At 45.1% G+C, this 27,844-nt stretch overlaps 10 protein-coding genes and 1 non-coding gene across 11 annotated transcripts; 5 read left to right on the forward strand and 6 right to left on the reverse strand.

Annotated features, from left to right (window-relative positions):
• Positions 1-2,341: 2,341 nt before the first annotated feature.
• PAAG_11145 (hypothetical protein) lies at positions 2,342-3,318 on the reverse strand (the record flags this gene model as incomplete). The annotated part of the gene is made up of 2 exons (XM_015846845.1): positions 2,342-2,965; positions 3,079-3,318. 2 exons carry the CDS (start codon positions 3,316-3,318, stop codon positions 2,342-2,344), a joined length of 864 nt encoding a protein of 287 aa, XP_015703452.1.
• Positions 3,319-3,914: 596 nt separating this feature from the next.
• PAAG_11146 (hypothetical protein) lies at positions 3,915-4,232 on the reverse strand (the record flags this gene model as incomplete). Its single annotated transcript, XM_015846846.1, has 1 exon — positions 3,915-4,232. One exon carries the CDS (start codon positions 4,230-4,232, stop codon positions 3,915-3,917), a length of 318 nt encoding a protein of 105 aa, XP_015703453.1.
• A 3,279-nt stretch (positions 4,233-7,511) lies between these two features.
• PAAG_00643 (hypothetical protein) lies at positions 7,512-7,980 on the forward strand (the record flags this gene model as incomplete). Its single annotated transcript, XM_002796738.2, has 2 exons — positions 7,512-7,590; positions 7,685-7,980. 2 exons carry the CDS (start codon positions 7,512-7,514, stop codon positions 7,978-7,980), a joined length of 375 nt encoding a protein of 124 aa, XP_002796784.2.
• Positions 7,981-9,113: 1,133 nt separating this feature from the next.
• On the reverse strand, positions 9,114-9,979 carry PAAG_00644 (hypothetical protein; the record flags this gene model as incomplete). Its single annotated transcript, XM_015844091.1, has 4 exons — positions 9,114-9,213; positions 9,262-9,361; positions 9,391-9,508; positions 9,752-9,979. The coding sequence occupies 4 exons, from the start codon at positions 9,977-9,979 to the stop codon at positions 9,114-9,116; spliced, it is 546 nt and encodes a 181-aa protein (XP_015700872.1).
• Positions 9,980-12,968: 2,989 nt separating this feature from the next.
• PAAG_00645 (SRF-type transcription factor RlmA) lies at positions 12,969-15,165 on the forward strand (the record flags this gene model as incomplete). The annotated part of the gene is made up of 3 exons (XM_015844092.1): positions 12,969-13,024; positions 13,159-13,315; positions 13,399-15,165. The coding sequence occupies 3 exons, from the start codon at positions 12,969-12,971 to the stop codon at positions 15,163-15,165; spliced, it is 1,980 nt and encodes a 659-aa protein (XP_015700873.1).
• A 302-nt stretch (positions 15,166-15,467) lies between these two features.
• PAAG_00646 (hypothetical protein) lies at positions 15,468-16,279 on the reverse strand (the record flags this gene model as incomplete). The annotated part of the gene is made up of 2 exons (XM_015844093.1): positions 15,468-15,604; positions 15,913-16,279. 2 exons carry the CDS (start codon positions 16,277-16,279, stop codon positions 15,468-15,470), a joined length of 504 nt encoding a protein of 167 aa, XP_015700874.1.
• A 1,233-nt stretch (positions 16,280-17,512) lies between these two features.
• Positions 17,513-17,992, reverse strand: PAAG_11147 (hypothetical protein; the record flags this gene model as incomplete). The annotated part of the gene is made up of 1 exon (XM_015846847.1): positions 17,513-17,992. The coding sequence occupies one exon, from the start codon at positions 17,990-17,992 to the stop codon at positions 17,513-17,515; it is 480 nt and encodes a 159-aa protein (XP_015703454.1).
• Positions 17,993-20,340: 2,348 nt separating this feature from the next.
• On the forward strand, positions 20,341-20,416 carry PAAG_11148. The gene has a single exon. It is a non-coding gene; the product is annotated as a tRNA-Thr (tRNA).
• A 621-nt stretch (positions 20,417-21,037) lies between these two features.
• On the reverse strand, positions 21,038-22,238 carry PAAG_00647 (oxidoreductase; the record flags this gene model as incomplete). The annotated part of the gene is made up of 2 exons (XM_002796742.2): positions 21,038-21,857; positions 21,967-22,238. 2 exons carry the CDS (start codon positions 22,236-22,238, stop codon positions 21,038-21,040), a joined length of 1,092 nt encoding a protein of 363 aa, XP_002796788.1.
• Positions 22,239-23,030: 792 nt separating this feature from the next.
• Positions 23,031-23,991, forward strand: PAAG_00648 (60S ribosomal protein L33-B; the record flags this gene model as incomplete). Its single annotated transcript, XM_015844094.1, has 4 exons — positions 23,031-23,059; positions 23,488-23,541; positions 23,645-23,787; positions 23,894-23,991. 4 exons carry the CDS (start codon positions 23,031-23,033, stop codon positions 23,989-23,991), a joined length of 324 nt encoding a protein of 107 aa, XP_015700875.1.
• Positions 23,992-25,883: 1,892 nt separating this feature from the next.
• Positions 25,884-27,597, forward strand: PAAG_00649 (hypothetical protein; the record flags this gene model as incomplete). Its single annotated transcript, XM_015844095.1, has 5 exons — positions 25,884-26,073; positions 26,197-26,274; positions 26,396-26,518; positions 26,615-26,662; positions 26,783-27,597. The coding sequence occupies 5 exons, from the start codon at positions 25,884-25,886 to the stop codon at positions 27,595-27,597; spliced, it is 1,254 nt and encodes a 417-aa protein (XP_015700876.1).
• Between the last annotated feature and the right edge of the window lie 247 nt (positions 27,598-27,844).

A 27,844-nucleotide genomic window follows, 5' to 3' on the forward strand; every position in this document is an offset into this window, starting at 1 on the left:
TACGCAACCTCAAAACTCTCATGCAATACCAGCTCTGGCTGTTGCAGCTCGTAACTATATGACATATCGTTGCCGTCCGACTATCTTTTGAAGGAGAATCTGAACAGCTGGTTCAAAAACACACCGTTTTCTTAAGGGAAAAACAAACATCGGACATCGTTTGTCATCTCAATTTACCTCTGCAACTCGCTGCTAGCATCTCGCACAGACCAAATTAACACACCAACATGCTTCGACAACCGATGCATTCCAAAAGAAAAACAGGGGAAAAAATTAAAGAAATAAAGAAATAAAGAAATAAAGGAAGAGGAAGAGGAAGAGGAAAAGAGAAAGAAAAGAAGAAAGAAAGAGGGGGGGAAAATTAGTCACTCCATACAAAATAAATACAAAGACACAAAACTATCTTATCTCGCAATAATAACGATTTGCGAACGAAGCTGTCAAAACATTCCCACTCCCCAGCCCCAGATTAACACGGGTCCGTTTTCCAAGCCACCAACAGGCGCAACTATTTTTATCCCCATGAACTACTTACTCCACACTGTCCGTCCAATTGCCAATGGAGAGAGAACCTGCGCCAATCCTTTCATTCAACCATTCATGATTACACGAACTTCTTCCACGAAAAACACCTTTGAATCGAAATCGGAAATCAGTCACACAGGAAAACTTGCAATAGCATTATCATTTCACGACCAAAAGTCTGTTGTCTTACCTCTTCACTCTAACCAATATATCAAGTCACAATTGCAATGCTTAGTTACTCCATTTCTACCCCCAGGAAGGTAATATAACTATATTAAATTCCATATCTGAGCTGGTTTTGCATTGCGAATTGAAAATTCGGCTGAACGAGAACGTTAAAAAAGAGAAACCTATTTACAGCGTTCCCCAACCCGTGGTATGCATGTGTCTCTACTGATTTCTAACGACTTGAGCTCCCCTAGTTTACTCAAAAGCCGGTTAATGAGTAAGCACTGCTCTTTCATAAAAGGGCTTAACCGTCTTGGACTCTCTATCTGGACAGACATCCAGGCATATAGTTAAATGCTTCTGGGAGAGAAATCTGACACTTTTGTTAACCGTCCATAGTTTGTTCCAATTACCGAAGATCCTTTTCTCCTCCCCGTGGTTGAAAAATTGCTCGATAGATATTTAAAAAAGCCCCTGCCAATAAAGAATAGAGAAAACAAATGAAGTGCACCGGCCAATTCCATCGTCATCATTGAAGGATGAGAATCAAGTAAAAATACAATACTCAATCGGTCTCTACATTTCCCCTGCTCTCCCCTTCCTCGCCCCAAATGCTATCACGGGGATACCCCTGAGCTGTCTTTATGAAGTATAACTTTAAACGACGATATCTATGAAGGTATACGTGATATCCTAGTGGTATATGTGGAGCACTCCGCATACTTCCAAGAAAATATCAATCTAGAGAGAGATTTGGTTACATCGCTCTGATTGATACAATAGACACCACTTCAACCAGAGTAAACAAGTATGTTAATGGATGTACAGGTGGAAATGGTTTACTTGCGCCTTAGCCCGAATATATATGAACTTCACCAGTAAGTAGTTAAAGCAAGAGCCAAGTTAACGTTAACTAGTTCAACTAACTAGTTAGTGATCGGAGTTGTTAGACTGTTACAGAGAAGAATTATGACGTAGCCTCACACCGACAAACTAAACCAAAAACATCAAAATGAAAACACCATGTTATATAAAAAAACCCCTAAGATCTCTCTCGAATGGACGTGGGTGAATGTAAACAACAGTACTCCGTACATTCGATTGATTTAGCGCACTTCGGTCCCCAATGGCTATCCTCACCAGATAATGACACTCTACCTAGTATCCGAAACCAAATCATAACCAACCCAACTCGCTTGGTCAGTTATAAGTCGAGGTGGAATTGAACGGCGCCCAAGGTGTCGTAGTGTTCGGGAAGGTGGTTTTTGAGAATCCAGTACTGTTTCGCAGCGGGTATCTAAGCCTTTTGGATCTCCAGCGAGCGCAACCAGTCGTTAAAATGCCGCCTTGTTCGAAACTCGTCCCCGTTTGATGCATTTATCAACCGGCGTTCTCAGGGAATGACCACACATATCGTCCGGCCCTGAGTCCTCCGTCCAAATTCCCATGGTTCACAATCGTTGATTCCTTCTACAGAAATTTTGGTGTCAATCACGCAGCCGAAAAAATCCCTTTAAGCACACAGCGCTGTAGAGTCCTTGAATTTTCTGTCCTTATCTCACTGTTTTACCCTTGATATCACAACAGAATTTCTCTATAGTTGCGTTCATACCTCCGCGATGCGCTAGGCTGCCTTTTTCAAGGCATTTTACGACGTCAGGCCCCTCCCCTGGAGGACTTGCAGTTTTCCTCGGCATTTCTCCTTTCGCCGTGGTTGGCTTAAAATGAATCCTAGTGGCATCCCGGCTGTGCATCTGGTATACAAGGTACTGGCCCAAGCCACTATAGTGCTGCGGCGTATCAACTGGAATTCCATCATAGTTGCAAATTTAATAGAAGTACTAGTCATGGTGGTTGTGGTAGTAATAGTCGTGAGTTCAACAGAGCACCCGGTCACCGTGGAACAAGCGGTCCTCGTCCTGTCACGACTCGCCGTACTCAGTTGTATTTTCGTGACAAGTTCAGTGCATCGACGAGCGGTTTGTGCTCCGCTGTAGCCATCCTTTCCTGTCTCGCACTCGGGTCCCGTACAAAATCCAGACGCGCAATTCTTGCCTTCACATGTAAGTGGAGTGCAGCGATGGCCCTTACAACTACCATTTTCACAAGTCGGGTCCATTGCAGCCAAAGCCAATACATTGTGGGCCGAAACATCGGCCCGTAACCTTATCGCAGTCCGGACCCACGCACCCACTCGATTTGCACTCAACAACCGGTGAAACCGCCCCGCTGCGGAATGCAGTTCAGCCCGCCGCACATCGTAATCACGCATCTAGGAACCCAGCAGATTCCATTAAGACAATCGAGCCCAAAACAGCCAAACTTGATACAAAATAATACCATGCATTTGCCTTCCTTTCAGTCTCGACCACTGCATTTATTAACATTTTTAGGTCTCGTCCTGTCGCTCTCAGAAAAGAAGTCGCGCCCATCATCACCGCAATCATGCTCACAAGGCTCACGGCAAAAGGGGCCCTTGCATTTTGATCCGCAATTTCCTGTACAAACAGGCTCTGGGGAACCTTTTGTAAATGTGACGGTGGGTAATTTCCTACGACCGTGGTCGTTATCGGTCTTTATTTTGGGGACGTATGGATATGGTGGCGGAGTAATTGTCCTAGTCATGATGGGAGAGTCGTTGCACTATCTGGTAGGTGTGATGTAAGGATTAAATGGTCAAGACCAAGCCTCATTTCTCGGTCCTTTTCGTTACCTCCGGCAGCTCGGGTATGGTGGGAGTCATCTAACCCGGGCGTCGAGTGTTTCATGCCATCATCTATTCTCTGAGGGTTGTTTCCCTTGGTTGTCCCTGGAGGATGGGAATCACCAGATCCGGTCTTTGACCTGTTTGTAACGCCGTTAGTCCTCTGGGGATTATTTCCATTGATTATTCCAGGGAGGATAGCTGCTTCAGACCCAATCGCTGAACTGCCTGGGATGTTCGTGGCCTGAGGGTTATTTCGGCCCCCAGTTTGTTTCGGATGATCATCTCCTCAGTTTTGTGGCAGTCTATCTGTAACCACAATGGGAGACAGGAGGATGCTGCTCATAAGAACATATGTGGCTTTTGGAGCATCAGGGTCAGTAACCTTTCAGTTCCACAGATCGATCTTTGTTGTCATAACAGGAGGAATGGTAAGTGCAGTGGTCTGAATTGTTCTCGCCAGGCCGGTTGATACCGATACTGCACCCCCAGGAAGAGTAACTACATGCACTGTCGGCTAGGCAACTTCCAAAGAGGTCGTATAAGGAGGGAAGGTGATTGTGGTGTGTGCGTTCAAGGAGATTGCGGGAAAGATAAATGTACAAGGGGGTACACATGCTATAACCGGATTGTCCTTCGTTAAAATATCCGGAGAGACATAGACATCCCCCGATCCGCCGTCTCTTCCATTTACATCAGCACCGTCAAGATCCTTTTCGTCACTTCTCATAGAATTCGGGTTCTTCACTGTACCGGGGCCCCCAAGATCAATGGCCCAGGTGAAGATTCTTCCCAAGCACAATTTGTTCACAAAATCTGCTTTTTGCTTTAGCATTCTTGCATCATCATATGAAACCCTATTGTACTTTGCAATCAATCCTCCGTCGTTGCCAAAAGTAGAAAATGGAAGTTATGACAAGATGCATATAAAGGAGAGGAAATGGGGTTAAATGCAAAGGGGAAAGTTCAAGACATGTTCGTACCATTGATCGCGATCCCACGTAATCCTATTTACTGCCTAGTTTTGGTCATAAACGGCCGGTGGAAATTTCTCCTTCAAAATCCTGTTGATCTCGTAGTTGGATAGTGTACCGCTGGTCAAAGTACATTTACCTGGTTTAGCACCGCCGGAGGTCTCATCACCGTGTCTTTTGAAAGTACAACCTGGAGTAGTGCGGCTAGGACCCGCCAATGCAAACGAACCTTCCGTAAAATGCTAGACCCGAGGAAACCTTCTCAGGATGGACTGAGTTCCGCCACAGAAGATCCAAACCTGATGATATTTCCTCTATTTGTTAGGGACATATCAGCAGTTTCTAAATAACTAGGTTGCTTACCAGTTAAACTTGTATGGGGGAAATAACCCCCTTTGTCCATTTGCTGTTGCCATCCCAGGTGCCATGAATATCATATGTCATAACATTAAACCAGTCCACATATTGGGCCATTCCTTTAACATCAAACCCTCTTAAATACCCTAGCTTTTTGTGTTAGCCTATGATTGACTTTGGTAAGTAGCATAATGAAATACTCACAATATGAATCTGAGAGTGTCACTGTTATCCCATATATGTTTCCCACAGCAGCTCTCAGCTTCTATATCGCTCCAGGAGGTTAATTCCTGAGTCAATAAATGCGTTTCGAGATTCACTAGATTTTGCCATATTAGAAAAAAACTTGCCACCGGCGTCCCATCACCCAATTGATGTAAAACACTTCAGCGTTGGATTGTCCGTAAATTCATGGTAAAACATCTCGTCATAGTCGTTCATTGTGGTCACTGTATTGTCTTTTGGGTGGATTTGAGCAAACGCATAGTTCAGATGCTGTGGAATGAAATCAGCTTTCCGGTTACACTAATAGCACAAGAAAGCATGAAAGGGTGCTTCCTCACTGTCATTGGTTTCGTATTGATTCTTGACGGACGAAGGACATCATATAGATGATCGTAATTCCAGTTTTTGAAGTAGCCAATGTAACGTTGGCTTGCAGAGCTCCCAGAGCATGAACTTCAGCTTGAATCAGTGAGAGAATATAAACCAAAAAGCTATCTGAGCGCTTTGAGGTAGTACTTACGGTCTTTTAATTTGCTCGCACCACTTTGACAGCGCTTCCCACAAAATTCTTCCGTAGAACCACAAAACTTTCACTTGTATATCAGTGCCGGTTCAATGATGGATGCCTATAGAATTTACTAAATAGGGCTCACCCGAACTCTGAGCAACAAACATTGAACGGACACTTTTCCTGTCCCGTCGGTGCGTATTCTAGATTGAATCATGATAAGGAAGTCAAGTCGGAGCAATGGATTTTCCAACGGTTATGACATGGGAAAACAAAACATAAGCTTCGAATCTAAGCATGACCTCTTGTCTGATATTTAAGAGAAATATCGCCAGGGTGGTCGATTAAATGGTGGGTTCACTGATTGAGCGACTTACTGCCGCATTTTGACTTCGCATCACAAGAGAACAAACAATTCCCTAGACCATAGAAATCAGGACCAAGCCCACAATTGCCGTATTTTACTACATCAGCCTACTTTGCATGGCTGGGATTCACAATTCGGTCTCAAATTCCGAATAACGATAGGGCGGGATTGCCAGGATAAATAAAAGTGACTTCCCAAACATCTCTTCAGGAGTCCAGCAGCAAGCGGCTTGCGCTCGTGAAGCTAAGTGGGGAACACTGGTTTATGATATAATGTTTTGCATTTCTGACTTCCATATCTAGGCGGGGACCTTGCGGCGCAGATGTCATGCAAGCCATGCAAGTCGTAAACACTAAATAATTTGGAGCTTGCGGAAGAATGCCGAAAATGTTTAACGTTGTAGTCTGGACCGCCTAAGTTACCCTCCAATTCAGGTTAAGTCGAATTATGAAGTTGATTCGAGGATTTCACTAGTGCAGATTCCATGCATACGAAACAGTTATGCTGTTTGGAGAACTTTGCCCTTGGTAAGTTAGATGTTTCAAGGAGTTTAGAGTTAACTGGTTAAACTCGTCACTTTGCCTAAGGGCTTTTTCAGACGCGGTGCAGTAAGTTAGTGTGGTTCGCCCAACATCTCAAAGAATTGCTTCCCAGATTCCGGTGACTTTTTCACAGTAACATACTTGGCGGCAGAATTCAATTCTTTTCAGAAGAAAGTATTTTATTAATGTTAGCAATTTGTCAGATATGTGAGATAAACTATATCAAAGCTTCTTTGTATGTACCTACATTCATTTGTTAATTTCTGTGATTTGACCAGATTTGTTATACTATTAATTATCTTGACAGTGACCTGCAATGCAACATCTATAATTTAAAATGTAGCTGTTGCAATATCTTTTTCATATTTGATTGTTGACTTTTGCCTCTGATCTCATTTATGTATGTGATCCATTGCCCCCAACCAGTACATCTATCAACAACATTCACACCAGTCTCATCATTAGTGTATGTAAATACATATAAATATATATACTAACAACATGAAAATAGCAGTTAATGATCTCCGTCAAATATCGTGTTTCATCTTCTCTGCTTTTTCTTTTCTTCCTGTTAGATTTCTGTGATATTTTCTATACTGTTTCATATGACTCCACTCAACTCAAACATGAAGACTATTTCGCTCAATCATTGGAAAGGGCTTAAAATTCTCATTTTTATGACTTCCACACAACTTAGCTATTCCTTCACCCTAGGTATAAAAGATTGTGCCCATGAACTCCGAGGACATATTGAAACACGGGTGAAAGGTTATGGCATAGGTCAACTGGTAAGAGCAGAATTTGCAGTGCGTAATTAGTTATAATATTCGTCATGACTAAATAAGATGGGGAGTAAATAAATGTTGCCCTCCTACGTCTGCACGAACCTGAGAGACTTCTTAAGCAGGTGGCTATGACCACAGCGACATTATAAGAGGGCGAATACGATCTACACAATATACCTATGAGGCTCCGTTTGGGACTGCTTATTGAGGACTGAACCTCAATATCAATTGAAAAATCTGGTTGCATGAGGAGAAATTGCAATATGTGATTGGTAAGAGAGTGCAAATGCGATTCTTTCTATCTCCTTTCCCTGTGACGCTGATAGTTTCTGGAGAAGCTGGAGCTGCTGCAGCGAATGGCCGACGGTACTAGCCAAATTGACCTATGGTGCCAGGATAGATGGCTGAACAATGCGTTTCACGACGATGTCCACTGTAAGTATGACATCAATATGCGAATATATTCATATATATTTCAAGAAGTGAATCATCTGAATTGCTTCCAACTTAACTGTTTGTTCCCCGTCAGCCTACCATGACGACCCAATCACCTTTTGGGATGATCGAGTTTGGGAAAACTGTGGGCAAATCACTGTTTATTTTCCTCAAGGTGTAGGATATTGTCAAGAGGACCCAAGTGGTTACAAAGTGTCGACACCACGATTGCAACCAGAAAACTACAGATTTGGGCTTGTAGTCATATGCGAAGCAGCAATTAGACAACATATAGTAGATAATTTAGGGTTACTCCAAGGAGAAAGCGTCGGGAAAATAAGATTCCATCCGCTTCCTACTGGAGTTGCCTTGGATACGATAGTTAACTAATGGCCAAGAGTCTTCCCGCCATTAGTTACTCCCACATATTGAAATCGATGGAAATGACGCAAATGGGTATGGATTCTACCTTCGCTTTCCATGCGATAGTCAGCTAATTTCGTTTCTCCACAAAAATTAGGTAAAAGGCAGAAAACTAATTACCAAACAGGGGAAATTGATGGACGCGTTCCCACTGGTTGGGAAAATGTCACTTTGCTTGCTCCTTTACACCCAGACATGGTCTGGGGCACGCAGGTACGGTCCTCTGCTCGTCATATATGTAACTTGTATTTGTTTTCCTGCTCACAAAGTTCAAAAAAAATCTACAGATAGTTACGCCTACTTGATAATGGGTCTGGATAATTTCGAGTCCCTTGTGTTTTACCCATCATTCTTACCTTTTCTTCCCTTTCTTTGTTTTCTTTTTGTGGAGAAACTAGAGCTTATTTCTATGATTTTGCAGCTCTGGCCCTTCTCAGCATGGCTTTCCCGCCAATGCCATCCGTAAAGGGAGGCGATCATGATTATTATACTCTTGGTGGAACGAACTATTCAGAGACTTGCTCGTGAGTGGACTGGGAAAGAACGTGAGTTGGAAAGATAGGTACATCAAGCTCTTTAATCAACAGATATTAGGAGTATCGCTAAAGGTTATTGTTTACTACTCTGCGCAAAAGCTTCAGAGAAACGATGTTATCATTCATGTTTGGAGTCTTGCTTGAGAGCGCAAAAGACGATTGAAAAGCAATATTGACGTCATTTTTTGTGTAAAAGCCGAGCACCTTTCTTGTTTTCCTTTTCTTATTCATTAATTTATTTAATTTCTTCCATATTTTTAAAAGACGCTGATGATTACCTCACAGCTGAACACTTCCTCGATTTTTCTTAAATTATCATTTTTAGAAATAGTAAATAATATTTTCAAATGTCATCTAATCAATGAGGTACTAGCTGGATTCTCTCACATATGAGCTAAGCCCGTTGAAAATGGAAATCGGTAACTAATGTCAAGAAAATATTTAACTGACCACGATTTAAAGATCCTTCCGCCATGAACTGCCCGAAGCATCCCACCACTAAAAGACGGACAAAAATATATCTGTCAAGTCCATTCGTGCGACCTCTAAAGGTCATGATGTTATTTATTCTTCACCGGGTTCTAGAAGTTGCTGGACATTGAAATCGAAGTTGGTCAATCTTGTAAGGCTGGGCAAATTCATGGCACCGTCGTGGAGTGTGTCTCTAAAATAAAATTTGAGGCTTAACTTAGAATTTAACTACTTTTCTCACCTGGACAAAGCAGTGGCCACAATTTTATCTATCAGGAAGATTGACGCCTGTTTTGGAACTGGTTGCTGAGGCGGCGCATCCGCGTAATGACAAGCACATACTATTAATTTTCTAATGTTATTATTATACCCGAGTCTTTTATGTCTTGAATATTAAACTCTACGGTAAACCGGGTGGCATCACTGGATGCACGCGAGTGAGGTTTCCAAGCCGCAACCTGATTTCTACCCGCGAAGAGCGTGCAAGCCTAGCTTTGGAATGAAGTGTAGTTAGTTAAAATAAGCAAATTTATAAACTAACTAGTTAGTTAGTTACCGCAATTGAATAATAATTGATGCTTTTTGACACCGCTATTTCACCTACGATCTACAATTATTCCTTTTCTTCTGAAATGGCCACTCCCAACCAAGGCAAAAGGTAAATTCTGGATGTGCCACACTCATTTAAGAGGCTATTGGTCCACTTCATACGTGGTCACATCCAGATGTACCTTATGGTATGTGCACGTGCACGTATAGTAATCGACGTCAACATTCGCGTCGGATGCATGTGATTGCGGTCGGGGCAAACAAACCAAGATAGGACCCACGTTTTCATCCCCAGTGTGTTTATGGATGCCGCGAATCAACGACTGATTTGTCAAGTTCTTAATGGAAGGATGTATGTAGATTGATGGAATGAGCCACCCATCCCGCTTCCACTTCCACTTCCAGGGCATGTTGCTGTTACTGTAATTCGTCACTTTTCAGATCACCAAAGGAAGAGAAATCCATTGAAGAGAAATCATAAATAATCTAATAACTTGACAACCTCGTACTCAAATCCAATAAAATTGAAAGACTTGGCTCAGCTAGCTGCTGCCTTTTTATTGAAGGTATTTCCAGCTTTCTAAATTAAAGAATTGAGCGTGTTGAGTGTTTTGCGGTTGAACAGAGAAATATACGTGTATAAAAAGGGCTATTTTAACAGCGGAAGAAGAAATAACTAGAGCTGCCAGAAATCTGAAAGCTGAGTAAACTATGAAGGTAGAATTTAAATAACTCAACTTCAAGATAGGCCTTATTCTACAGGAAATGTAATATACCTGAACACAATGTTAGAGAATGTAAACAGATCTAAAGATTAGATTTATACATTTAGGTAAATATTCAACAGTGACACTTACTTGAATTTTTTTTTTTTTTTTTTTTTCCCTCCCTTTGATTGAATTAACTAAATAAGAGAGATGGTAAGATGATCTGATCTCAAAAGATGATCATCAGACTTGATTGCATTAATAACAGATAGTTGAGAAGGGACTGCTGCAGATTTTCATCAATATGTTGATTATTTCTTGCTTAGATTAAATGTATATTTGTTTGAGAGATTTATTTGTTAACTGCCTCTTTATTTTATATACTTCCGATATCGGGGTGAATCGAACAATCAAGACGAAGAGAGTACTAGTTAACTTTCGTGACATTTATTCGGCCCCTTTAACATTGATAAGAATGTATGGGTTACTCGCAGTGCATTGTTCCACATGTGACACATTCCTGTCTTCGTTACCCTACGTATCCACGAAAGCTTGCCCGGAGTCAGAAGATCTTGGATGGATCCGTGGATATAAAATGATATTGTTTCTCGACCACTTTTCACTTCCGTGGAGGTGCCAGATGGGGAAATTTATGGATCCATGAGTACCTTGCAAGCTTGGATTCCGGTGGACTAATTTTCTGCTTTTGGTAAAAATGATTTGGCACCATCCCTCCAGGAATCAGAAGGGCCACACAAAATATCCCCGTTTGAGTAGAATTTGAAGATGGCCAAGTTGGAAGAAGGTAGTGGGGGAAAGTGTGGAGTTGGCTTTCTCTAGAGAAGGTAGGGAGATATTCTTAGCATCTGCGGAGAAGCTGACTACATGGATGGGTCTATAAATGGCATCATAGCATCTGAAGATGGTCATTGGGCGTTGTTGGTAAACACACAAACTTCTTCTGAACCTTGTTGAAACTAAGAAGCTATCTGGATTTCTGTAAACAACTTCTAGAAAAGAAAAGAAAAAGTTATGATTTCTGTTCCTGGCACAGATCAACTTGGCCCATACCTATTCTGTCCCAGTGGCGCTAATCCTACTGAGAGACAGCAGGATACGCTCTCCTGTCCTTGGGTCTCAACCTTCTCCGTTCCGCGGGTTCAAGAAAATCCATACATCATTGATTTTCAGATCGGCACCGGAATAATACCGAACACATTCCGAGCGAGCATCGGAGATGAAACAGGCAAAAGTTAGTGGACACTAACGTGGGAGGCTAAAAATAGAAACATAACATGGATTAACTGCAGGAAAAGAGCCCTATACCGGAATAAGAAAGATCCCATGTCCGTCGCCATCAAGACCCTTCGACTCTTTGAACTGATTATCACGGAGAAATATTAGAGCCTTTTTTTCGAGATAAGTTAACACGTACATTTTTTTCCAGTTGGAATTGCTTAGTTGTAAAGCGGGTGAATTTGTCCCGCGGGCAACCGTCGTGCCACGCAAGTGATTTTGGCAGCCCGGTCGAACCAAACCACTGGCAGCCAGGGAGGGGATTGAACTGCGTGATATGTTAATACACTATTGCCACGACCACACCTTGCGGTCCAACATCCTGGCTGGGTTGAGTGGGCTGATATACACATCATTCGCTCCTCAAATGAATAGTTAGTAATTGCATAGGAGTGATTGGTGCAATCCACACGCACCTTCACACAGCCCGTACACAGCCTGCAACTGCAGCGGTTTGCCGAGGCTCCCCACCCGCTAAACCATAAGAAGGGATAAGCAGATTCTCACGTAAGCGGATCTCAGCCAATCAGGCGGCGTGCCTGCTTCCCCATTCCCCCACTGCTGAGTTGCTGACTTGACTTTTAAGTCCGTGCGCCTTCCTGATCTGTCCTTTCCCCTTTTCCCCCTTCGTTCGTCCGCCCTTTCCTAATTCCCACTTCTCGCTCGCTCCTTTATATTTTTTCTATCTTTAGAACGCCGGCGTCTGCCAGCCTCCACCTAACCACTGACATTCGTCCACACCACCACAGGCACCAACAGCTGTCACTACTGCCTATATGCTCTCCTATACCACAAACTCCAACCTCAAACTCCCATCTTTAGCTAGCTAGCTAAACCCACTCCTCCGTTTTTCGTGTTCTTCAACCGTGCGAAACCCACTTACTGCACGTACTTTTGGTCTTTTTCTGCTCGTTCTCACACAACAACCACTCATCAACATTACTACTTCCTTCCACCTAACAACACACTATCACTTGTCACATCTCCAATACTCCGCGACTACAGCGTGTCTAATACTTACTAGACTGACCTTGGGCTGCTGCAGTTTGTTGGTTAGAGCATTCCAAGTCCCTGTCCCTTTGATCTCTTCGTCCTTCCAGCGGGCGCCAGGGTTTCGTCAATCGCCTCATAATAACACTACAGCCATCAGAAAACAAAGACTTTCCATCTCACCCTTCTCTCGCCCAATATACATCTTCTTCCCTCCATCTAATCATCTTTACCTCGATTCAGTCCCCAAGGCCAAAGCTCAACAGCCCTGTCTCGCGCCTTTGCTGCTGCCAACTGCTGTTTTTCTATGTTCCTGACTGCCACCTGGACAGCCCACGCTCCCCCGGATTCGTCTTCGCAAAGCTCATAGCTTTGTCTCGCGTAGGCGCGCATTACCGTCTCAACAATGGGTCGACGAAAGATCGAAATTAAGGCCATCACTGATGATCGCAATCGCTCCGTGTAAGTGTCTCTGCGTTTGGACTTGCATTCCTTTTCTTCTTCTTCTATTTTTTCTTCTACTTCTTCTTTCTGTCCCTCGTCGCGCATATAAACAAAACAACTAACTTTGCGTCGCGTTATTGCGATGGAAATAGAACCTTCCTCAAGCGCAAGGGTGGTCTCTTCAAGAAGGCACACGAGTTGTCAGTCCTTTGTTCTGTAGACGTTGCCGTCATCATATTTGGTCATAATAAGAAATTATACGAGTTCTCCTCGGGCGATATCAATGAGACTCTTGGACGATACCAATATGTGTGTAGCGCTCCATCACACCCTCTCTCCCCTTTCTCATCTTCCATTGTAGGTCTTTTGCTAACCTATATCATTCAATTCAGTATGGCCAACCACACGAGCATAAGGGACCTGCTGATTTTCCCGGAAAACAAAGCATGGATGACGATGATGAGGAAGAATCCCTTCCCGAGGAAGCCCCTCCCAAGACTCACAAGACAGTCCCCCAACAGATCCAAAACCAACCCACCTTCCAACATGTCAACCATCAGCCTTCCGCATCCCCGCCAATGCCTAATGGCGTTTTCAATCCTCGACGCGGAACTCCGCAGCCAGTCATCTCGCGGCCGCCATCGAGAAATAACCTCCAGCGGGTCGGTTCGGGGCTAGTTCCACAGCAGCAGCGTCACCATGCAACCCCACCACCTGCTCAAAACGGGTTTACATATATGCCAAACCCTTCCATGTATAACCCACAAACGAACCCAAATATGCCCCAGCAGACCCCCCGACAAGGCCAATATCACTATCAGGCCATGCCACAACACCAGCCAGTTCCGCAACCGACACCGCAACACGCTCCGCAACCGCCGGTTCAGCATCACCCTCACCCTCACCCTCACCCTCACCATACCCAGCAACGTCCTCATCCTCTACCAGTGCAGCACCCACACCAATCTCAACCGCAACCACAACCGCCACGAAATCACACTCCACAACCCCCTCATCAGCCCATGGGCCAGCCCACGCAGCAATACATACGAGAGCAGCAAAAACGACAGTCTGTTTCGGTGCCACCGGCATTTCCCCTTCCAGAACGACCCGTACATTCACGATCACCATCCCAACAACATCCGCAACAACCGCAACCTCAACCCAAAACGGAACAAACCCAAACCCCACCTCCCAAGCCTTTACCATCCAAATCGCGAAGCATCTTCACCCCAATTGATGATCGCGGTTCCGTACTAGCGCAACATTTTGGATTTGGTCCGCAATCTTCCTCTCCAAAAACCGATTCTCCCCCAAAACCTGAACAGGAACCTGCCGATTCGACAACTAACCATTCCGTACCCCTTGCTCCACCTCCTGCAAGGTCCGCAACTCTACCTGCCCACTCCCAAGGAATTCACTCCCTCTCTTCGATCCCTGATACCTCCTCGATCTCCCGCTCAAACAGTCTCCAAATGGGCGCCAAACGCCCACGCCTGAAAGTCCAGATCCCGAGCGAAAATTCAGATGCAGACAGCGCTACTGCAGATTCATCCCCTCGAGAATCAACAGGAAACACAGCCGCCACCCCCGCCCGAGGCAGCGCAGATACAGGACACTCTGGTGTCGTTCTCCCCCCACCCTCCCCATCCACAACCACACTTTTAAGCGCAGGTGCCCAAGGCCCACCAAACCCATTTGCCCGCCCTCCACCTCCAGCCGTAACGGCTTCCCAAAATAACCCGGCATACCCCAGCAACAATACCAACAGCAACAGCAACAGCAACAGCAACAGCAACAGCAATGGCATCAATAGCAGCAACAATAACGGCAATGCCATCGACACACCCATTTCCGCGCTCCCCAGCCGCTTTGTATCGGATAACTTGCTCCCATCGCCATCCAGCTTTTATCCCGAATGGGGCTTTGGGAGATCGGGGCCCGACAGTAATGTGTTACCAAGTCCATTGACGTTTCCTACGCCTGTTGTGCAGAGTGGGCCTGGTTTTGCGACTGTTGGAGTTGACGTTGGTTCTAGTGGTTTGAAGGAAGTTGAGGATGGGGGTTTGATGGAAAGGAAGAGGAAGAGTTCTGAGGGTGTTGGTGTTGGTGTTGCTGAGGGCATTGCGACGGGGGGGAAGAGGTTGAAGGTAGAGTGATTTGTAGGTTGGTGGATGGAGTGACGGGATGTTTTGGCTTTTTTTATTTTTCATTTTATGTTTTATTTTTTATTTTTTATACTTACTTTTTTGGTTTGGTTTGGTTTGGGTTTATTCATTGATTGGTTATTTTCTCTTCTCCTCTCAGATCAGTTTATTTTGACACTTTGTCTTTCTTTTTCTTCATTTTTATCCTTCTCATTCTTCGTTTATTTGTTTTCATATATCCACTGGTTTTACACACGATGTCTAGTGTTGAATTTTTGTTCTCTTTATCTGCTTTGGGTTTTAATTACATTTTCCTATTGTGTACGATGTGATGAGATTGTGTGTGGCTGATTGATTTGGTTTTGAAGTTGATTCCCAAGCACCACATTTGTTTTACGCCCATATTTTACATCGTTATTTGGTCTTCTTCCTGCTTTGTTCTCTTTTGAAACTAGTTGATGGTAAGACGTAAATGCTATTTACTAAAACGGGTATATATATGCGTTTTTTCTGTTAATGCTCTTTTGTTCTTTTTAAAACTTTCATATATATGTACTTCCAAAGTTGGCGGATTTTGGGAGAGGCTGTGTATGAATGGAGAGTGAAACTACGAGAAAGAAGCGAAGACGTCTCGAGATTGCGAGTCAAGTTGCTTTTTGAAATTCCCTATCTCTACTCTTCAATCTGATCATGTCTTGTTCAGTCAGTCTAGTCTCTTTTTCACCTATCTACTCCTCTTCCCATACATATTACACATACCAGCCCACCGTGCACACATATGAAGCTCAGAAGAATTCAATGTAGATTCGGATATCGTAGTGGAGATATCTATTTGAGGCAACTCAATTCGACGCACGGCGGCCGGGACCGGAGGCATCCATTTGCACAGAGTCCTAGTAGTTGCTCTGAAGTTGAGGATCATCTTTTTAATTTTTAAGCTTTTAACATATGGGGAAAAGCTAACCCTCTTTCGGGCCCTTGCACGTTTCAGCCCCGCAAGCTCCAAGCTCCGCATGGCATTTGACAGGGCGGGACGGGGATTGGACCCTGCGACATCATGGCGACATCCATGGGTATATCTGAATGTTGTGTATGGCTGGCTGGCTGGCTCTGGATGGCTTGGCATTTATGCTCTTAATATAGGTATCCATAGAAAAGTAAGCATCAAGTGTCGGGTTTGGCAGTTTCTGGGATACACCTCTCACTACTTGTTAGAGTGGTTGATACGGTGTTGCCGTTTCCACGAGGAGATGAAAGGCGGAGGAGAGGGGGAATGACGTGTCATATGTACCATAGGAGCTCTCTGGGATCTATTATAGGGTATCTTGAATCCGGTGGCTGGTTATAATATCCTTATAATATACAAAAGAGAGTCAGTCCTCTATTAACCTGATGATATCAGCCTATATAGTTGAAGAGGGTGTACTTTCTTTCTATTACAGTCTCCGCGGCCTTCTCCGCAACTCCATGTTCCGTCCAACCCTAACTCTCACGGCATCATATTTTAACTCCTAAACCCCAACCAGCCAGATACACATTATGGGATTCACCCCGCCGCAATCGGCATTGCCTTTGCTTACTGCCAGGATCAGCTTCACGCGTACAAGTCAACAGCCTTAGTAATGTGGGGTAGTAATTTCTATTTCTTGGAAGGACCTGTGGATATCTCCGTGCGGCGCAGTAGATGACGACCGATGAAACAATGAAACTTCCAGGCCGTTTCTGAATCGGCTTATCCCAGCAGGAGACTCTTTCGAGAACGTTGGATATAGCTGGGGAACTCGCCAGATATGCACTTATATGCATGCCAGACCACCAATTCCCGGTTCAGTACATGAGGTCATTTAAATTTTGGAAGGTTCCATGATATCCTCAAACTCCGAGTTGAAGTAAAGGCCCGGATGGTCGGTTCAAATTTAATCAACCCAGCAGAGTGTATTGGTTATTAAAACAATGCTCTGTTTCTGCAACACATGCTTGAATGCAACCTCGACATCAATCCGTCTGAAGCCTGGCAACAACCTAACATGGCAAGGTCTTAAATAACGCTAACGACAGTGAGTGTAAAGGGAGAATAGAAAGCTCAGAGGAGCCCACCAAAACATTCAATTTCGAGAACGAGGCGAGCATAAAGCCTGGAAGAGGAAACTCCATTGGGAATTGCTAAGCCAGTCCCAACGCCAGCAGATTGACCGGGTTTGTCCCCGTTTGCAATACCATGGCGGTATTGAAGTTTGTGGATACCCGTCCTTCCTGAAAACTTGCTGCGAAGAATTAGCCACTTCTGCATATGTAGAAGGTTTCTCCAAATCAACCCCCAGTTTCCTTCAGATACCCCCTTTACGTCTCTACAGTCAGATCATTGGCCCCCGAACCCAAATATTTCGAGATACTGCTGAGAACCATCTTGAGTTGACTGGGAATCAGATCCTGTCTCGGGCATTGGTAACAGCCCTAGTATTCGTCCTGGAAGGCGCATCTTCACTGGATATCGAGGGTTTCCTTCATAACCAACACATGGATAGTGTGTTCCAGCACCCTGAATGCAATAGAATGGGAGGGAAGCAACTTCCAATAGGTCGTTGACACTCACATTTATCAATCTCTCGAAACACTGTCCCATTTTCGTCCTCTCCCGTATACAAAGGACTAATCTGAATAGTTGGTAGATGGTCTTTGGATTCGCGTCCGGGTCGGCGAATACGCGGAAGGACTGCTCCAAGCAGTCTTCGGAGTTTGCGGGAGAGGTTTGTTTCTTGAAAGCAGTAGGCGAGGCTTGAATTGCTTCCAAGCAGTCCTTTAATGATTTCCACTGTTGGATAATAGACAGCCAATCCATTGAGCCCCTGTACAGTGAAGTCTTGTTGGCTTATACTCTTGGACTCCGAGGTGCGTCCTGGGGAATCGTCCCTCTTTCACCTGGGCCATTACGGTTAGATTCCTTTTCAATTTAGTATCCAAAAACATTTCCAAATGTATAGACTTTGCCGCATCTGCATCTCTCATCATCGAATGATGTAGCTTCTTCATCTAATTCAGGAATTGTTGTGTGACATCCTTGTGCACCGCTGCATCCAGTGGACACAGCTTGTAAATGCCATCAAGCTGGTCAAAAAAGAGCTTTGGGTGGGTTACATGCCAAGTCCGATAGCCATGGAGCCTTCCGAAAATCTTCCAATAGTCCCGTAATTCTATCGAGATGGCTTTCAAGTTATATAACTTGCGCTTTGGTATTCTCAAGAACGTCCTCCGTTCTGAGTCTATATGTGCGCTGGATACGAACTTGTTTCATTTCATGATATCAGAATCACTTCTGCTTTTCCTCGGGTACTCCTGGAACTCAATAGCTACCTCTGATAATACAGCTGCGCCATTGGCATCCAGTCTGGGCCTGCCGGCTCTCCTGGAAGCATTAAATCAGCTGGGAATATCCGTCTGTGCCCCGTGTGGGGCTGAATTGTTGGGACTGTTTGTTCATGAACGGAGATGTTGTCCCAAAGTGGTTCTATCAAGTCTGTATGATGATTGTTACTGCTATCTTGATCAAAACTGTGTTATCGATGTTCCAACAGTAGTACTAGTAGATAGATATGCAGGGTCTGGCGTATACCCAAAACTACCTAGGAACCTAATAGGTACTTAGGACTGTCAATGGCTGAGACTCTTTTGGGAAGTTCGTGGTTCTCAAAGGTTCTAAAAGTTCTAAAACCTGTGTCTAGCCATCCGCAATAGAAACACGAGGAATGGCGAGGCAGGTTGCCGGACCATCGGATGCTCATTCGTATCCGTATGAGCGGAGATCAGGGCTAGTGAGAGATATCATTTCACAGCTAGGTGTTTGAGCAGACAAAGGCCCACCAAATTTGGAATGCCTCGACTTGGAGCTCAAGCATTAACCGTTTCATGGAAATATTTTTGACATTTTAGCTTTACCTTCTCTGATATGATGCAGCAGGGGATGCTCAACTCAATGATCATGCTCCTTAGCATGCATCGTAGATGCAGAATTAGTAAATGAATTATCAATCTATGGCTGGATGGAGCTCGTTAGACGTAAAGACGATGACTCAAGTTCTCTTAACAACAATGAAAAAAGTCAGCATCCCACAACCCCAACTTGTGAACCTGGATCCGAGAAAGTGAAGTACCAGGCACTGGCTCTGCTGCCATCAAATGTGGTTCAGTGAGCAGATTTTAACCATATCAAAACTTTATGTTGTTCAGTTATATAATTAAGTCAACAACGTCTCTATCAGGCGCAAGGTGGAAAGGTGGGGTAGAGGGCTACGATAATCTTCTTTGATCTGACTGTCACGTTACATCTCCGGCAGTAACATGGGAGCCACCACGGTGGGTAGTATGCGAAATTGTTGCAGCGTGGTGTTTGCAAGTCGACGAGGAATTCATTTTCAAAAGTTGCAGGCAGTCACACAAATGGGTGAAAGGAGGTACTATAGCATCGTATAATCTTCCGTACAACTTCCTTAGATACAACGTGTTGTAGTGTCATCCAGTAGCCCATATAAGAATTGTATGAAACAAAGAACCCCCGATGGGTTCAAGAATTGCACGAGCTTGAGATAGCGTGAGTTGGCTGCTTTGAGCTCTGTCTTGGATTGACGTGAGCCAATGAGTTCAAGTTGGGGTCTCCTATTGAAAAGGGGTCAAGATGGTTGATCCATGGCTGCCAAATTGATTGCCGCATGAGCTAGTTTCCAAGTAGCTGTGGCCCTGGTGGCGTGATGGTCTGCTGGCGCCCCTCATCTTTGACGTCTTCCTAGTATCAGGGCATACCAGATACTCCTCTGGATCTCTCAAGGCAGAATGAAACATAGTCCACGGTCTGCTATGAGAGATCCTGGACTTGCCTGTCTCCTGGGAGATGACGATGGAAAGAGGTGAAAAATTGTTACCAGTAAGCCAACAAAGAAGACCAAATGAGCGTGCCGAATATGCCGACATCAAAACGTGGAACGCTATTCTATCCTTTGAGGTCTGGTCCGCACGTTTGCACCCTTCCACCCATCGGACCAGAGATTCTTCTGACAACAACCTTAGTTAATGGGTCGCATCCAGTTCGGATTGTGAGGAAGAGGGAAGTAATAGCTTTTACCAGCAGTGTATGTCAGGCATACTCAGGCATTGATCAGCCTGAACTGATTTTCCGATGTTGAATGACCCAGTTGTGCCCGCGTGGTTTAGTGGTAGTTAAAGCCTATCACTAGTAATGATAAGATCCTCAGTTCGATTCTGAGCGTGGGCAAGACAATCTTCCCGGGGCCATGATTGTCTTCTTTTGCTCCTCCCCCCAAAAATTATCCTGGGGGAAGAAATGCCTATCTGACAAGGTCTGATATCTTTTTGGCCCCATACAGCTATGATCCACGAGATAAGCACGATATCGCGGGATCGAGCATCGAATCGCCCAACGTTTGTCATCTGGGATTACGAACGGTAACTGAAAGATGCCGAAGAAAGGAGGATTAAAGAAGGGGTGTTTTGTGGCAGAAGGGACCAGGTTCTCTGATAGGGTTGGGGTTCTGGTGATTCTAGGACCGGATCGCAACAGGAAAGGTTTCAGGAAACCGAGGATTCACATTCAATGGAAAAATAGTGAAGCATTGGTTGATTCCTTGCACTTGTACACATTGTGACAATTCCAAATTATCTCTGGTTATGGATATAACAGAAGAATTTCTGCTGAAGTTTCCATCATTATCACGGCTCGCAGTTAAACGAAACACACATACATGGACCTTTCTGGACTAGCAGGTAACCAGCGTTCCATTAGAACAATATACGCAAACACTACATAATCCATCTGTACCTTTAGCCACTCAATGAGCTCCCTCGCACCACCCAGCCCATCTTCCATCTTCCATCCTCAGAGACCTTGGAACTCAACCCAAGTTTTCATCTTCGCTTTTACGTGGTCCCCATACACAAGAGCACCCGCCCCATCACCACCGTCATTGTCATCATCGACTGACCTAACAACACACTCCTCACCAGGCTCAAAGAAAAATGGCACGCTAAACCTGCCCATTCCAAGGCCCTGCTGCATCCCCTCATCCGCACCGGGAGAAGGAGAAGACGCAGTTGCAGGCGGAGCGCGGACACGATGCGTCGTAGCCACAAACCGTCCGCCAGACACTTTCGCCATTAAGTCGCCAATGTTCACAACGATGGATCCAGGAACGTACGGGGCCGCAATCCACTTCCCTTCCGAATCTTGAACTTCTAGACCCCCCGTAGTGTCCTGGTGGAGTAAAGTAAGAAATCCGCTGTCAGTATGGGGTGGGCAGCACAGCTTTACCGTGTCGGAATCGGAATCGGAATCTGGTGATGTCTCTTGCTGTAATATTGATGGGTTCGATTTGGGGTTTGCATTCGGTGGATAGTGCAGCAGCCGTAAAGTGCTGAGTGAGTCTGTTAGATATGGCGAGAAGAAATCCGCCTCTTTGTTCAGGGCAATTGCAAAGAGGGAAAGCAGAGTTGAGGCGAGAGATTGAAGTTCGCTGTGTAGTTGTTCGAGTTTGAAGCGGAAGGGGAATATTGTATGTGCTAGCCAGACATTGGGTTCTGAGAGATTGACTTTCAGATTGCCGGGATTTGTGCTTCTGTTGGATATTGATGACTGCGGACCGATCTCAAAGCCCTCCTTCAGATTATCATTGGCCAGATCTGGCTGGATGGGGAAGTATCTATTCGAATTAAAGCATTAATTATATATCACTCATCAGCTAATTAGAAGGCCCAGTTCATTTCATGCTAATTAAATAAACCACGGTGAATATGTGATGCGCGGATTACCCTCGATAAGTATTCAGATTGTCTTTGCAAAAGCTCCGCTTGGACAACTTCATCTTCTCCTCTATCGGGAGAGCAAAGAACACCCTGGTAATGTCGAAAAGAGTTTCATGATCAAAGTTCAAAGGATAATTTACCAGATAGGCAAATCCTGTCGTGACGAAGACGTCGTGTAACTGGTTTGCCAAGCTCTTCTGTTCTTCCTTACTCAGTCCATTGGGGTTCTTAAGAGGGGCCAGGTCAACAATGGGCAAAGAGCGGAAGGTCGTGGCCATAGTTTATTGTCAATATACAGAGGTAGGCGACAAGGGTTAGCCTTATGTAGTGCTATTATATGACCATTTGTGAATCATGAATCTCAGCATAGAAGAGTGAAAATGCTGACATGCCACAAGTGTGAAGATGAGAACTGGCAGAAGTGCATACTGAAAAGGTTTCTGAGGAATTAGCAAGGAATGCAGACAATGCCCTTAACATGGAGAAACATTTCACCTATCAAATGTTTGGAATGCAAGTTTCAAGGTTACCTACAATTGGCCATCACCAATGGCAGGAGGAATCTCGAAGTCCCAAGTCATTAATAATAGAAATCATGATTGAATCACTATTTGTCCTGATTTCCCATCCAGACATATTAATGAATAAAACACCCACAATCAGGACCATGGATTTTAATAACCAGATCATTATCACAAGATGAACATTCATCGAAAGAGAAAGGCTTTACCTCTCCAAGTAGTTCTATATCACGTGATATACCTTCCATAATACCAAATAGGGAAAAGCGCCCCTAACATCTTAGGGCTCGCTAAATCAGCCCATGCCGAATCGGTCCAACACGCACCAAACCACCAACAACCAGCCGAAAAGGGACTTTGGATTCGATTTCGATTTCAAAACGACAACCAGCAACGAGCAACGAACGCCGACCAACGATCCCGAACCCCCCTTTCCTCGAAACTGGGAAAGATAAAGAGAAGAAAAAACACCCAACCCACCTCCAACCGGGTTGCCGTCTTTTCAAGCCCTTTTCCCCCGTTCGATTCACAGAGTTTCGGTGGCCCGCCATGCCTTCCGATCACGGTCACAGACGTGAGTGGGATCTCTTTTTTATCCTTTACATAGTGTGTTTGTGTTTGGTGGATTGGATATCGCGGCCATATGCTTGATACTACGAATTTTTGTATTCTGGGGAGAGTTTGTTGTGTTGGATCGCAGTGTGTTTCGTTGTGGTGTGCGACTGGTGAACAAAACGCCTGGGGTTGACTGGAGGAATCGTAATTTTTACGAATTTATAATTGGGGATTTTGTGCACTAACATAAAGTTTTTGTTGAATTGATTCTAGTATATGTCAAGTAAGGCGATTCCTAGAATCCGTTCTTCCCCCCCCCACAATTGGATCGGCCAAATTGGATCCCTGGGAGTCCATCTGAAGTTGATATCGGGACTTGGAGAAGAGATGGAATATATCTACAGATGCAGCATCGAAACAGCCAACAGAACTAATGGGATATTTGCATTAGGGGTCGGCATCTGAGCTACCAGCGTGGAAAGCGCGCCACAAACCCCAACACAAGGTACTGTATTCCGTTAACCCTTCGTTTTCTCCTGGGCTTCAACAATGTCCCTGGAGATATGGTGGATTTGCCTAGCTAACAAGGTGTTATGTGTATAATATAGTCTTATCAAGCTTGAGGGCGTAGAAGACTCCAAGGCCGCCAACTTCTACCTCGGAAAGAAAGTTGCGTTCGTCTACCGGGCCAAGCGCGAAGTTCAGGGTTCGAAGATTAGAGTCATCTGGGGCAAGGTCACACGGACACACGGTATGTCAACATATATTTAATATATTTATATCACGCTCTCAGAGTTTGGCTGCTGGGCACAGTTTCGGTTTCGTGATATGCTAAAGGCGACATTTACTCTTATCAGGCAACTCGGGCGTCGTCCGCGCTCAATTCAGACACAACCTCCCTCCCAAGACCTTTGGTGCCACTGTACGAGTGATGTTGTACCCTTCGTCCATCTAAAGCATTTGATTTCGCGACCGGGGTCGGCGTTTTCAAATCTTTCGTGTCTTGGTTGGTGGGGAAAGGCGAGTTTGGTTGTGGGATCATGTAGGAACTATTGAGGGAAAATATATGTGATTAAAACAGAAGAGAGCGGGCGGCAGGAGGGGTTCAATCGCTGCATTGCGAACCGGGGGTAAACTTCTATGAGAGTGGAATGCCAGGAGAGAGGGCAGGCAAAAAGGGAATTGGGGTATTTGGGCTCAAAACGGCCTATTGTCCTTTCTTCTAAGCTTTCACTCCGGTCAGCGTCTGCGATCAATCGATAGATAAGGCCACTCGCCTTTGTTTTTTTCCTTTGCTTGAAACGTATTTTTTATTATTATTATTATTTTATTTATTTATTTTTTTCCCCCCTTTTTCTCTTTTCTCTTTTTGAACGAAGTTCAGACCCTTCAGGCCCCCCACCCCACCCGGCTTTCTTTTTTGTTGGTGGAGAAGACGAGGCTTATGTTTGTTCCTGCACGGCATGGCAAGCTAGTTCCTGTATCTGACCGATCAAAATACCAAATGAACCTTCAAACCTCAACTACACATAACCCTATCCAATCCCTATAACAGTTGCTTCCATTTTATTTATATATGTATATTTGCAGCTTCTTTGTTAGAACTGGTAAGATTAGGTCGGGGGTCAATATAGATACGCTGCGTGTAAAGCACAGTGGTTGCTGCGCCCGAAGTTTCGCGGACGCGGGATCCAAACCTAAGACCTGATTGAACTTCCGTGGCCGCCCATTGAGACTCCAAGTCTCCATTCGGAAAACGAACCGAGGCAGGTCATGTGATCTGCGGTGACAGGGACGGGTTATCCGGGGTAGGCGTTGGAAGGCATCCGGAATAAATTACAGAGTAAATATTAAATAAAGCAAATCAAGCTGAACCGTGCTCAATGTTCTTGGTTGCTATTCATAGTCGGATGGGCAACACTCAACAAATTGGATAATTAATCCGGGAAAATACCCTGTCAAGAGAGAGAGGAGAGGGGGGAAACGGAGGGAAATGGATGCGTAATCTGTCGCTGTAGTGTCCGGGATTGGAGCCTTGTAACCGGTCTGGGGCTGACGTTGACGTACCCAAGAACTCAGCGAAAAGTGGTGGGGTCTGTCCCAGGCGTTTGTTGTGTGCTGCTTGTCGAGTGTCCACAAGCCACCCAGGTTTATGTAACTGTGTTCCGGTGCACACAACGTTAACTATATATCATTCCTGGGCAGCCATTCGGCGCATCGTTTCCAAGATCCCCGCCGCGCCTCAGGAAAATCTCCATCGCACCCAAAATACGTCCAGCCTGGCCCACTGGGACAGTTATCTATTACCCACCTGTCTCTCCACATCCACCATCCATCATCCACAGTTCTCCACCATCTTCCACAATCCACGCCCCAATATGCGTTCAATATCGTTGGTACCCGAAAGCTCACCATCAACAGTTCCACCCTGTTGACTGTCTTCCCCGTCACTTAACTCGTTCTACTTTCTTGAATATATCATCTACCCTTTTTGCTGCAATCCCCCACGAATTCATAACTACGGGTCATTCACTCCATATCGCCCTGCCACGTTCGCCCTTTGCTCAATATTTGGCTGTCAATCGTTTTCTCTGCGTTTGGCCCATAAAATAAATTCCTGCTTCCGAGGGCCAAGTCGAAGCGTGGCTCCGGGATCGTGCCCATCGTTTATTCAACCCATCACATCGCATCGCATCGCACTCACTTCTCTAGATAATTAATTATCTTCCACCTAATACATAGTTCCCCTTGACTTATTTCCGATAATTTCTTTCATTAATTCCGTCCATCCATCCGTTCGTTTATTCGTCCCTCCAAGCTTCAGTCAAATAAGTATACGTGCGCATCATGGCCAATACACGGCAGGCTTCAAAACGGAGCCGCGTCCTCAGCTTCACGAGCAATAAATCTGGGAGAACACATAAGAGCAGCGGCTCCGGGTCCAAGATGGATCTTACAGAGACACATGAGGAAAAAGAAGCAAAGCGAATGCATACGTACGCAGACCCGACTCGTGCCATACAGGAGTTGCAACCATGTGAGTAGTCCGTCGCCTTCCAAGTGGTGGTGTTGCGAACTACAGATGATGTCTTCGATGAAACGTTCGAAAAACAAACATCCATGGATAGAAAGAAGGACGGTGTATTAACTGCATTATCAGCCGCTATTGCGTTGCAGAAGTCGAATCTGGAGTCGTTGAGATCAATACAACATAAGGATATCTATGGGAATCCAATCAGTGAGAAACATCTCTATTCTCCTCCTGTTAAACACACATATATATATCATATGCTTCTCAATTTTTCGTTGTGCTTGTCGTAGTTCGTTTCTATTAACAGTGGATTTTCTACTACATACAGCTGATCCCGATCTATCGAATCCGACGCGACATCGGTTTGAGCGTCCACTGGATACAATCCGTTCGTTCGAGGCAGCCATAGACGGAAGCTATATGAACCGGAGGGCTTCATATGTTCGCGGAGGTAATTTTACCCCCGCCCCCGCCATTCCCCCCCTCGAGAAGTTATACCCCAAGTTTTTTTAAGGGGGTGAGGGATTAATTGTCTCATGATTTTTAGATGAAAGCACAAATGGCGGCTACAGCCGACGAAGTAGCTACTTTGGAGGTATGTTATCTTATCCTTCTTATTTATTCCCATATGATTATCCTCTCTCTCTCTTTTTTTTTTTGTCTCACACTTCCAACCCTACAACTCCTCCACCCTTCACCCTTCACCCCCCTATAGGTCCCACCAACACTGAACCCACCCACCCGAATTTAGACCGCGGAACAGCAGCTGGAGGACCCAGCCATCAAAATCGCGGCTACAACGAACAGGCCAATTACTCCACACAGCCCCCTAGCCAGTCAAGACCAGACAGCTACGTTGAAAGCAACTATGGCGGCGGTGGCGGGAATTATAACGAATACAACAATAATGGCTACTATGGCAACTACGGCAACAATGGTAACAATAGTAATAATGGGTACCAGCAACGTATCCCTCCCCACGGAGGGCGACGTATGAACCCCGATCAGCACATGCAAGGCCACAACAGTAATAGCCCGGTCTACTACCAGTCGCCGGGTGGACAGCAATATGCGCAAGATGGGAATTATTCGTCAGAACAAATGGCAGACTACGGAGAACCCAGCTCTGTAGGCGGAAACATGGAAGACGGCATGCAATACCAACAGCATCGACAACAACAAGGGAAAGGCCAAGGCCAAGCAGAGACGCAGGCAGAAACATACGGCTTCTCCGGCTTCGCCAGCACGCCGGATCTCGACTACCCACCACAAGTTTCCTCTGCGTCTAATCATGGATACTATCAGGGCCCTGGCGATGGCTACAATAATAGTGGTAGCAGCCAGGCGTTCACAACTCCAAATATATCGAAGAATGATGCCAGTGGTGCGGGTGGACCGGGTTTAAATGATAAGTCATCTGTCATGCGGAAACCGGTTGGAGTTGTGGCTTCAACGCAGGTTGCTGCTGCGGCACCTGCTGCGGCACCGGAAAGGAAGAAAAGTTTCTTTAAGCGGTTTAGTAAGTCTTGATAGGCTGAGCTTGGCTGGGTGGTTGCGAAATTATCGATTGTTGTGGTCCCTATGGTATGGCATGTACGTTGGGGTCGGGTAGGGGTAAGGCGACCTTTTACCAATACCTACGAAGATGTTCTAGGGTTGCCACGGGTTGCGTATCCATCGACCACCACACGCGAAAGTCGGATTTTAGCTATTGCGTTTCTTTCCCCGCTTATTTTTGAGAATACGAAAGGGGAATATCTGTTTGGGAACGGGAAGG

Source organism: Paracoccidioides lutzii, assembly GCF_000150705.2.
Source record: "Paracoccidioides lutzii Pb01 unplaced genomic scaffold supercont2.2, whole genome shotgun sequence".
NCBI lineage: Eukaryota > Fungi > Ascomycota > Eurotiomycetes > Onygenales > Ajellomycetaceae > Paracoccidioides > Paracoccidioides lutzii.